This window comes from Coregonus clupeaformis, unplaced genomic scaffold, assembly GCF_020615455.1.
Source record: "Coregonus clupeaformis isolate EN_2021a unplaced genomic scaffold, ASM2061545v1 scaf0072, whole genome shotgun sequence".
NCBI lineage: Eukaryota > Metazoa > Chordata > Actinopteri > Salmoniformes > Salmonidae > Coregonus > Coregonus clupeaformis.
The window spans coordinates 179,111-191,719 of NW_025533527.1; the positions used below are offsets into that span (position 1 = coordinate 179,111).

General features: G+C 44.7%; 1 protein-coding gene across 5 annotated transcripts in view; it reads right to left on the minus strand.

The window, feature by feature from the left end:
- The window catches only part of LOC121553629 (girdin), an 80,776-nt gene that overhangs the window by 43,458 nt on the left and 24,709 nt on the right, over nt 1-12,609 (minus strand). For all 5 annotated transcript variants that reach the window (XM_045213018.1, XM_045213017.1, XM_041866888.2 and 2 more), the window contains exon 4: nt 3,422-3,491. In XM_045213018.1, the coding sequence (XP_045068953.1) occupies nt 3,422-3,491 (70 nt within the window). The remainder of the gene's footprint in view (nt 1-3,421; nt 3,492-12,609) is intronic.

A 12,609-nucleotide genomic window follows, 5' to 3' on the forward strand; every position in this document is an offset into this window, starting at 1 on the left:
AATGAGCCAGGTGGTTTATTTCTCTCTCTGTGTGTGTGTGTGTGTGTGTGTGTGTGTGTGTGTGTGTGTGTGTGTGTGTGTGTGTGTGTGTGTGTGTGTGTGTGTATGTGTGTGTGTGTTAAGCCAGCTCATCAGCCCCAGGGGTAGAGAGCGGCGCTGGGCCATAAACACAGATGACTAACAACAGGCTCAGACAACCAGGCATGTTTATTCAGAAAAAGGGCCACACAGCAATTATAACTACTGTAAAACCCCACCAGTAGATAAAACATTTTTATGGACAGCCATAATATCAATGGCAAGATTTTGTTCTTAGTGTATGCTATGGTGCATCCGTCTCCTCCATGTGGGTGTAGATGTTGGGTGTCTAGTGACAGCAGAGGTAGTGGGTTTAGAAGGTTGAACTATCGGGTGTAGCCGATACAATGGAATATACTCTTCTAAGAGGCATTTGGTGTTAAATGTACTGCTACAGTGTCAAGTCCACTAATGATAAACACTATGACTCACTAGCAACACTTCAACTGAGCTATATCTTATATAATAATATATTATTATTATGTATCTGTAACTAATCAACAACTGATCGTGACACATCAGTTTCACCAATCATAATGGCATCCTCTTTGAAAACAAGATTCATCCCATTCCATGTGGATTTCTTAAAAATGTACACACACACGACATCTAGAGGATCACACACAAATCTCAGCTAAACTAACAGGATGTTTTTGGCCCAGATTGAAGCACCATTAGTAATAAAAATAACTGTAACTGGCCTATATTTGCAACCTCCTCGGGCCAGAACAGGAACAGCCTCAGAATATCAATTGAGAGAAGTAGGTCTGTTATGAGAGCAGTGCAACTACAATCGCAGAAAGAGTGAAAAGTCTACATGTAAACGTGTGACCTTTTGAGGCCCATCCTCACAATACGTCATCAAAGCTAATCAACATCTATAAAGGGAAATAGAGAGTAGCCTGTTCTAGATTTCTATTCCGAGTACAGAGTGCAAGCTGTAACAAATGCCTTCTAAATGCTGTTTCTTCTAACTGAAAGCCTTAAGAAGGATTCATACACACATAGAACCTACACACAGAAGCCTGTATAGTGATTTGGAAAGGCAAATCTTCTTGAGCACTAAAGATAAGGAGCAGGCAGGCAATGAATGAATAATTTAAAGAGGCTGACTGAACCAAGCATGTCTGAAGTGATAGCGAGAGAGAGAGAGAGAGCGAGCGATGGGGAGAGAGAGAAAGAAAAAGAAAAAGATGTGGCGAGAGAATGAGAGAGAAATAAAGAGAAAGGGAGAGAGGGCAAGAGGAAGAGGAGATGGTTTAAAGTAGATGAAGGACATTTCCCTTCAGCGGCTCTGGCTCAGCAGAGGGTTGGCTCCCCAGACTGTTATCATAGTGCTGTATGTACCTAGTGTGGCTCCTTCCCTCCTTCTTCCCCCCGTCACTACACTCCCTTCTTCCTGACAGGAAACTCACAGGGGCGCATGGACAGTGACTAACCCTTCAGAGTTGCACTCCTTCCTGCCCAGCTATTGTTCACAGGAACCTGGTGAGGGGGGTTCTTCCGGGGAGCAGGGACCCAAGGCCTCTGAGGTTTCCTCTGGTGGACGACAGTAGCACTCTCCTGCGGCCCTGGCCACTCTGTCATTTCATATCATCATAATAGTCATTTTCATCACACTGACTATCTATTTTGTCGATGCCAATTGGCCCAATCATTGTTATTCAGTATATCTATAATGTGGGTCAGTATATCCATACTGTGGGTCAGTATATCTATAATGTGGGTCAGTATATCCATAATGTGGGTCAGTATATCTATAATGCGGGTCAGTATATCTACAGTATAATGTGGGTCAGTATATCTATGTGGGTCAGGGACTACTCATGGTTCCTCTGACAAGAAAGAAAATACAAGACTTTTGCTAATTTCACTTTTCACCACTGAAACTGATTTCATAATCACCTATTTCCCCTACTCTCACCACTCCCCAGGTCTTCTAACCATCTTCAGGCTTCTAAATGTGACTGTAGGTTTCCTGACTTTCCCACAACCCCACACATTGTTGCAGGTGACCGTCAGTCTGGCCTGCCTCCACCTGCCATTGAAGAGCAGTTGTCTCCTTACAGTTGATGTTCCTGAAAAGGGACACTTCTCTGGCATCTAAACGACCACAGTAGGTACAAACTACTCTCTACGTGGCAGGAAACGGACACTCATACCCTTTCTCTCAAATGAAGGCTTGATTGTTAAACCAAAGGAGAAGTAGGTTCACTATAAAGACAGACAATGCCTGACTGTAGTCTTCATTGAACAGGAGATTAGCCTTCAGGGGCACATTGTGTTCTAGCTGGTCTAAGTGCTTCTCTTTTGAAGCAGGATCAGACTGAATCGAAGTGATATTCAGTGTTGAGGTCTGTGTCTGAGGTCAACAGACAGTCTGGGGTAGGAGGCACCCAAGGGGAGAGGGAACCAGATGAGATAGTGGGCTCTGAGGAGTGGGGTTTTGTAGTGTTTAGTAACAGAGTGGGTTAATAATCAGAGTCTGGGGTGGATTCTGGATTCCCATAGTGCTGATAATGCGCCCATCCCCCAAAGAGCCTTAATGACTGCATACTAAAAGCCACATGGGCAATCACTTTCAGATGGCTCCAGCTACTATTGCTGCTGCACACCACTAGGGTCAAAGGTCACAGGAAAAATACTGGAATGCTGCATGTTGAGGTTCAGGACTGGGTTGGTCTGATAATACTTTGCACATAGGAGTATCAAATGACGTGGCTGTGTTGTCTGGGTCTTGACTCCAGAGAAAGATACTAGCTATTTTTCACAGTAGCTCATTCAAGATTCAACAAACCAGCATAATGTGCTTCCTAAATCCAAATATTTTGACACAATACAATCAATGGCTGGTTTTATCTTGGTTTCACATGCCTATCCAATAAGGCAATATCTTACCACGAAGAGTCCTCTGTAGCTCAATTGGTAGAGCATGGAGCTTGTAACGCCAGGGTAGTGGGTTCGATCCCCAGGACCACCCATATGTAATAATGTATGCACACATGACTGTAAGTCGCTTTGGATAAAAGTGTCTGCTAAATGGCATATTATTATTATTATTATTATTATAGAACAGAGAGCGATTCTAGCTGGTGGAAATTACATCTACACAGAAGGGCAAGGAAAACTGATTTCAAGATAAAAGGGGGCTGTGTAAAACAACAGGCCTACATGATGTGCATTGCATAATAAGGAAGTTATAAAGGGTTCACATTATGTATGATTCTACATTGCATTCTAATACAGGACAGTAACATTCTCAGTGAGAAGATGGAAGATTTCCCCACTGAATCCCCAGTGTAAAAGTGTGTATTGTTGGCAGGTCAGTCAGATGAAGACGTACCACTGAGAGGGTTCCTGCCCAGCACCAGCACGTTGGGGAGAGGCATCATCACCAGCTGCTGGAGGGTCTCCTAGAGGAACAAACACATACAAAATACTTATTATACACAGTATTAGTTATTACAGTATGAGTTAACAGTATGAGTTATAACAGTATGAGATATTACAGTATGAGTTGTTATTACAGATGTTCACAGGATGTTATACATCCTGAAAAAAGTGTACATATTGTTTTCACTGACCATCAGAAAGAGTAGTGATTGCATGAGGAGACGGAGACGCCATCTTTAAAGGACCACTGCAGAACCATGCATGAATACTTTTCCCGCTCCTTACTCAATGCGATGGCTAAGCTAGAGAGTTTCAGGGAGGCCGTGTAATCTTAAGAGACGGTACAGACAGAGGGATGCCCAGTGTGGGGATGTTATATAAAGAGTATCAACTTGTAAACCAATAGACAAAGCAAGGGTCTCATGTGGCATCGTTTGATGATGTCACCCATCCTGTGTATGTGTGCTGAATGTGTTCTTGGCTGTCATGTGACAACAGTGACCATGGTTTTTGTGTAGGTTGTAAGTCTCAAATCCATCTTTCACTACAAGGTGTTCACATGTCCATCATGAAAACAGGATACCCATCTAAAATGCACACGTAAAGCTCACACACAAGAAGACACTTACAAAAACCAGGCACACACACACACGCACATACACACGCGCACCCACACACCACCACACCATCCGCAGAAACCTTGTCCTCGGCTGACTAGACGAGTAAAGCTGCTTATCCCCTGCTCCTCCTAGTTCAGTACACCACCATGCTGCCGCTGGTACTCTGGCAGACAGGTAGTCATGCTGACTGATTGATTCTCCACACAGTCTTCATATAGTATGCCAAAAGCCAAGTACTCAATAAATGAGGGAGGGCTTTCATTAAACAGCTTTAAATATTGATTCAGTAATGGAGAAGTCTGTTGGACTTGTGGGACTGGTATGAGACTAGTGGGCAGTGCTGGTTTGACCCACTGCTCTAGGGCCTGTGTCTAATCTCTAACAGACAGCCGGACTGACTGGCTGTTTGGAACAGAACCAAGGCCTTTGATAATGACCATGCTTACTGTGTGTGGATAGCAATTTAAGCCTGTGTTGGGCCTTGAGCCAAAGAACTCCAACCCAAAGTAACCATTCAATTATATGTGGGGCAGTGGCCTGACATCATCTGTCCAGCTCACATTACATCCGGAGAGCTTGGGTTGGTGTATCTGTGTCTAACGATTAAACTAACACCAAGATACTGGACTAGGGCCTATATCAATATTTCTCCAACTACCGGTCATAACATTTAGAAACATAGTGAATCTAGTGAATCTTAATTTGAGTCCTCTTCAGAGACTTCTGTGGCCAAATTGAAAGAGTTGTTTTTCAAGCATAAAGGACATGAGGGCTATTACCTTCAATATTTAATGCCCAGTGAGGCAAACTCCACATACACCTTATGTAACCCTCTTTGAAATGTCTATGTACTCTTCTCACTGATGCAATGAAAAATAAGCATATTATTATTTAACATGAGATTTTGGAAAACCACATTATTGATGCCATTACCTCATGGTGAAGGATAACAAACCCTTTCAGTTTGGGCTTTTTATTGCCAGAAGGTACACAATGTTTTTGTAACACATTGCTACCACTGGTGTCAAGGCAATCACATCTGGTCATTAATAAGCTTGTCTGTGTTGAGAGAGATGTCCGGTTGTAGACCTTAATATGTGTATGACATGACATGAGGAAAAACAGACACACGTGGACAAAATACGGATGATGCCTGTCACACTAGCAGGTGCCCAGGGACGGAAGGTCAGAGGGTTCTGAAGGTCATACGTTTCCAGGGGTTACACAAAGAGAATGTAACATGGTTGCCATGGTTTTATGTGTCAGTCAGGATAAGAGCGTCAGTGTGGACTAGCTGCTGCTCTGCTGTGCTGGTGAATGGTGGGAGGATGATTATATGGCTAACCCCGCAGGAAGGGAGTACCTTCACATTTGTCCATGCTTCCAGAATAGAATAGATAGGGTAGAATAGCATGTGATTTCTCATCATCAAACGCTATCCCACCACAATGCATTTTAAAGTGAGAAGCACAGGTCACCCATGTGGCATAAGGTGTTGACTGCTGAGTCAGATCCCAAGACAGCAACTGTGGCCTTGGATAGTTAGGAACCCACAGAGGAATACATACAAACACTCTTATTTCTCGACTCTGCCCAACACCTGTCCCTTTTCTAGCTGCTGCCTCCCCCTCCCTGACACACACACACACACACACACACACACACATACCTGTCCCACTCGGCAGGCACGTTTGCAGTCCAAACACATAGCACCGTCAGGCACTGCATCAAAAGCCTGAGTAATCGTTACCCAGTCTACCCACCGCATATGCTCTCAATGTTACCCCCTCTCTATTTGGGTTAAGAATCTCCTATTTCATGGAGGGAAAACACAGGGAATGGAAAGCCTCAGATTCATGCTATAGGATCAAGTGTATTCCTGTTTGTTAGGATTTATGAAAAAGTGAAACACTCTTTAAATCCCCTGACTGCTTGAAGTGGGGGGTTGGATTCTACGTAAAGGAGAAGGGGGAGGCGTGTACAGATTGGCCAACAGCATAGGACTAACTGCTGAATCACAGAGGCTGAATCAATGCTAAAACACAGTTTGCATATTGAAATAAGTGTTTGTGTGTTATAATATGGAGGTTGGATTAGCCCATGATAACAAGAGCTTACAGCCCATATCTCATGCATAAAACATGATGGAAACAGACAGGAACGGGAACCACACTGTGGGGTGTTATGTTGATCTGGTATAATGAGAATGGGGTGGCAGAAATACTGCAACTCTTTGAAATGGAAAAGCCTCCCTATCACCCAGAGTGGCAGACCGCCAGGCAAACAGGCAACAAAAACAGCACTCTCAGTATCTGCCTCACATCTGCCACTTAATATTCATGGTGAGAAAATAGTCAATCTGTAAAACAGGTTAAGCAGATGTGTCGAGAGAGAGAGAGAGAGACTTCTCCAATCTTTTTGGCCCTATAACAGAGAACAAACAGCAAAAAAATATACATGATCAAATGCAAATCTTAGAATCAACTATTAAAGACTACCAGAACCCACTGGATTCTCCAATTACATTGAATGAACTACAGGACAAAATACAAACCCTCCAACCCAAAAAGTCCTGTGGTGTTGATGGTATCCTCAATGAAATGATAAAATATACAGACCACAAATTTCAATTAGCTATGCTTAAACTCTTTAACATCATCCTTAGCTCTGGCATCTTCCCCAATATTTGGAACCAAGGACTGATCACCCCAATCCACAAAAGTGGAGACAAATTTGACCCCAATAACTACCGTGGGATATGCGTCAACAGCAACCTTGGGAAAATCCTCTGCATTATCATTAACAGCAGACTAGTTCATTTCCTCAGTGAAAACAATGTACTGAGCAAATGTCAAATTGGCTTTTTACCAAATTACCGTACGACAGACCACGTATTCACCCTGCACACCCTAATTGACAAACAAACAAACCAAAACAAAGGCAAAGTCTTCTCATGCTTTGTTGATTTCAAAAAAAGCTTTTGACTCAATTTGGCATGAGGGTCTGCTATACAAATTGATGGAAAGTGGGGTTGGGGGGAAAAACATACGACATTATAAAATCCATGTACACAAACAACAAGTGTGCGGTTAAAATTGGCAGAAAACACACACATTTCTTTCCACAGGGCCGTGGGGTGAGACAGGGATGCAGTTTAAGCCCCACCCTCTTCAACATATATATCAACGAATTGGCGAGGGCACTAGAACAGTCTGCAGCACCCGGCCTCACCCTACTAGAATCTGAAGTCAAATGTCTTTTGTTTGCTGATGATCTGGTGCTTCTGTCACCAACCAAGGAGGGCCTACAGCAGCACCTAGATCTTCTGCACAGATTCTGTCTGACCTGGGCCCTGACAGTAAATCTCAGTAAGACAAAAATAATGGTGTTCCAAAAAAGGTCCAGTTGCCAGGACCACAAATACAAATTCCATCTAGACACCGTTGTCCTAGAGCACACAAAAAACTATACATACCTCGGCCTAAACATCAGCGCCACAGGTAACTTCCACAAAGCTGTGAACGATCTGAGAGACAAGGCAAGAAGGGCTTTCTATGCCATCAAAAGGAACATACAATTTGACATACCAATTAGGATCTGGCTAAAAATACTTGAATCAGTTATAGAACCCATTGCCCTTTATGGTTCTGAGGTCTGGGGTCCGCTCACCAACCAAGAATTCACAAAATGGGACAAACACCAAATTGAGACTCTGCATGCAGAATTCTGCAAAAACATCCTCTGTGTACAACGTAAAACACCAAATAATGCATGCAGAGCAGAATTAGGCCAATACCCGCTAATTATCAAAATCCAGAAAAGAGCTGTTAAATTCTATAACCACTTAAAAGGAAGCGATTCCCAAACCTTCCATAACAAAGCCATCACCTACAGAGAGATGAACTTGGAGAAGAGTCCCCTAAGTAAGCTTGTCCTGGGCCTCTGTTCACAAACACAAACAGACCCACACAATCCCAGGACAACAACAACAACAACAGAATTAGACCCAACCAAATCATGAGAAAACAAAAAGAGAATTACTTGACACATTGGAAAGAACAAACAAAAAAACAGAGCAAACTAGAATGCTATTTGGCCCTAAACAGAGAGTACACAGTGGCAGAATACCTGACCACTGTGACTGACCCAAACTTAAGGAAAGCTTTGACTATGTACAGACTCAGTGAGCATAGCCTTGCTATTGAGAAAGGCCGCCGTAGGCAGACCTGGCTCTCAAGAGAAGACAGGCTATGTGCACACTGCCCACAAAATGAGGTGGAAACTGAGCTGCACTTCCTAACCTCCTGCCAAATGTATGACCATATTAGAGACACATATTTCCCTCAGATTACAGCGATCCACAAAGAATTCGAAAACAAACCCAAATTTGATAAACTCCCTTATCTACTAGGTGAAAAACCACAGTGTGCCATCACAGCTGCAAGATTTGTGACCTGTTGCCACAAGAAAAGGGCAACCAGTGAAGAACAAACACCATTGTAAATACAACCCATATTTATGTTTATTTATTTTCCCATTTGTACTTTAACTATTTGCACATTGTTACAACACTGTATATATACATAATATGACATTTGAAATGTCTTTATTCTTTTGAAACTTCTGAGTGTAATGTTTACTGTTAATATTTATTGTTTATTTCACTTTTGTTTACTATCTACTTCACTTGCTTTGGCAATGTTAACACACGTTTCCCATGCCAATAAAGCCATTGAATTGAGAGAGAGCGAGAGAGCGAGAGAGCGAGAGAGCGAGAGATAGAGAGATAGAGAGATAGAGAGATAGAGAGATAGAGAGATAGAGAGATAGAGAGAGAGAGATAGAATTAGATTACACTTCCTCTTCACACGGTCTACTCCTGAATTACTGATCAGCTCTGAGTTCATTGCGCTTCAAAACTGGGTCACGTTACAGTATGTTACTGGAGTTTCAGTTCTCTAGTACCATGTTGTCAGATCAAACAGTGTTCTTAGAGTGCATCAAAACATAACTAATTTATGCGATAACATGGTGTTAAAAAAAGCAGTTGCTCAAAACATCCACAACCCTCATTATGCCAGTATGTGAGTACTCCTGACATGGTATGGACGCTGACGTCGGTCGCCAGTTGTACATTGTTGTGGCTTGGCAGGATCGTGTTTTGGACCGTCGCACGGAACGAAATTGGGGAGTAAAAAATAAAAAATGAAGGTAGGGGTGTGGATCAGAAAACCAGTTAGTGTCTGGTGTGACCACCATTTGCCTCATGCAGCGCGACATCTCCTTCGCATAGAGTTGATCAGGCTGTTGATTGTGGCCTGTAGAATGTTGGCCCCACTCCTCTTCAATGGCTGTGCGAAGTTGTTGGATATTGGCGGGAACTGGAACACGCTGTCGTACACGTCGGCCCAGAGCATTCCAAACATGCTAAATGGGTGACATGTCTGGTGAGTATGCAGATCATGGAAGAACTGGGACATTTTCAGCTTCCAGGAATTGTGTACAGATCCTTGTGACATGGGGCCGTGCATTACCATGCTGAAACATGAGGATGTGGTGGATGAATAACATGACATTGGGCCTCAGGATCTAGTCACGATATCTCTGTGCATTCAAATTGCCATCGATAAAATGTAATTGTGTTCATTGTCCGTAGCTTATGCCTGCCCATACCATAACCCCACCATGGGGCACTCCGTTCATAATGTTAACTTCAGCAAACCGCTCGCCCACACGACGCCATACACGTGGTCTGCGGTTGTGAGCCGCTTGGATGTACTGCCAAATTCTCTAAAACAACGTTGGAGGCGGCTTATGGTAGAGAACCTTAAATTCTCTGGCAACAGCTCTGGTGAACATTCCTGCAGTCAGCATGACAATTGCACGCTCCCTCAAAACTTGAGACATCTGTGGCATTGTGTTGTGTTAAAAAACTGCACATTTTAGAGTGGCCTTTTATTGTCCCCAGCACAAGATGCACCTGTGTAATTATCATGCTGTTTAATTAGTTTCTTGATATGCCACACTTGTCAGGTGGATGGATTTTCTTGGCAAAGGAGAATTACTCACTAACAAAGATGTAAACAAATTTGTGCACTAAATTTGAGAGAAATAAGCCTTTTGTCCAACATTTCTGGGATCTTTTATTTCAGCTCATGAAACATGGAACCAACACTTTACATGTTGCGTTTATATTTTTGTTCAGTGTACATTTACATTTTAGTCATTTAGCAGACCCTTACACAAGCGATTTACAGGAGCAATTAGGGTTAAGTTAAATGCCTTAAATCGATGTCCATGTCATCGGCGCCCAGGGAGCAGTTGTTGTTGGGAATTAACTGCCTTGCTCAAGGGCAGAATGGCAGATTTTTCCACCTTGCCAGTTTGGGGATTCGAACCAGCGACCTTTCGGTTACTGGCCCAATGCTCCTAACTGCTAGGCTACCTGCCCCAACCCCCCCAACGCTAGGCTACCTGCCCCAAACCCCCCAACGCTAGGCTACCGGCCCCAACCCCCACAACGCCAGGCTACCGGCCCCAACCCCCCAACGCTAGGCTACCTGCCCCAACCCCCCAACGCTAGGCTACCTGCCCCAACCCCCCCAACGCTAGGCTACCTGCCCCAAACCCCCCCAACGCTAGGGCTACCTTCCCCAACCCCCCAACGCTAGGGCTACCTTCCCCAACCCCCCAACGCTAGGCTACCTTCCCCAACCCCCAACGCTAGGCTACCTTCCCCAACCCCCCAACGCTAGGCTACCTTCCCCAACCCCCCAACGCTAGGCTACCTTCCCCAACCCCCCCAACGCTAGGCTACCTTCCCCAACCCCCAACGCTAGGCTACCTTCCCCAACCCCCCCAACGCTAGGCTACCTGCCCCAACCCCCTCAACGCTAGGCAGCCCCCCCCTCCCCCGCACCAGGTTGGGTTGGGCACTGGGATGGGTTTTGTTGAGGGGCAGGTATGTTTTAATTACAACATTCGAGCTGACAACAACTGGGACCGCTGGTCTCACAGTAGGCAGATTTTCTCATGGTTCAATTGCCATTTAGCGCGGCCCGTCTCTAAGCGCTTTTATGCTGATCTACCTCCTCCCTTCTCTTCCTCACCGGGGCTGGGCTGGACTGGGCTGGGCTCCAACACAGTGTGCCCTGGCTGTGTGGAGCCCCAGCCCCAGGAACCAGCTGTAGGAAAGGATGGAAGGAGAGAGGGAGGGGAGGTTCTCTGAGACTGCTGTGTTTCTGTCTGTCTAAGCAGCTCACTACCCCCAACTCCCCAGGTTCCGCTACCAGCACCACTAAAACAGGGGGGCAATTGTGCATCAGAGTGAGAGTGCGCCTGTGTGTGTGTGTTGGGGAGGAAGAAGAGAAGAGGGGGAAGATGGTCGCTTGCTTGCTTAAGAACTCGGAATGCTTGAATCACAACCATTCTGTATATGCACACAGAGCTGATTACCATAGCAACGACAACAGGGTTTATTCTCCCCAGCCGGGTGAATCTTCGCTGGGTGTCTCTCTCGCTCGCACACACTTCTGGGCATAGCACTGCAGACTTCAATCCTCTACTGTACAGTGCAAACATGCTGTGATTATGAATCTGCAGAGGGGCTTAAGCTGGTCAGCAGAAGACGACACACAGAGAGGAGAGAGGGAGAAAGAGGGGAAAAAGATGGAGAGAGAGGAAAAAGAGGGTGAGAGCAAGGAAAGAGAGGGAGAGAGGAAAGAGGGAGAGAGAGAGAGAGAGAGAGAGAGAGAGAGAGAGAGAGGAAAGAGAGGGCGAGAGAGAGAGGAAAGAGAGGGAGAGAGGAAAGAGAGGGAGAGAGAGAGGAAAGAGGGGGCAAGAGAGAGGAAAGAGAGGGCGAGAGAGAGGAAAGAGGGCGAGAGAGAGACTGCAACTCCAGAAAGCAACACAATGGAAACAAGCTGCACCACAGCAGCCTTCCTCTTTCTCACCTGAGCACCAGCTAGTTAGTTCCACACCATAGACTCACACAACTTAACACCATACGTAACAGATCTGTATAGTGTTAAATCAATGCAAGAAAAGCTCTCCTAATGTTGAGGATTTCAAGAAAAGCAGGAGCATAATGAATACCTTTAGACTGTACTGTGGATTCAGAGTTGAGATAAGCACAACTCGGTCTTTCGCTTAAATTATTATCTAATTGAATGAGTTCAGAGCAAATAATTCAGAATACCTCCCTGTGTGAATAGTGGCATAAAACATGGTCACTACTGTGCTTGGTTACATCAGATCTGCTAATGTAGTTAAGAATTAAATCCTGGCCCTAAGTTACTGTAATTTCCAAGAGATCATAGTTTTAGTGCCGATTTGGATAAATGACAGACCTCTCATCAACGCATCAATCTGCTGTCACATTCACTAGTAGCACCAGCTGACCAAATGACTGTCAAGGACCTAGCCAGGTGGACAGAACTCATGCATGTAAAGGAGGGGAGTACATGGCCATTAGTCCGGTCCTCCCTTTGTTCTCAAGAGCGATCAGTTAGAGTGGTTT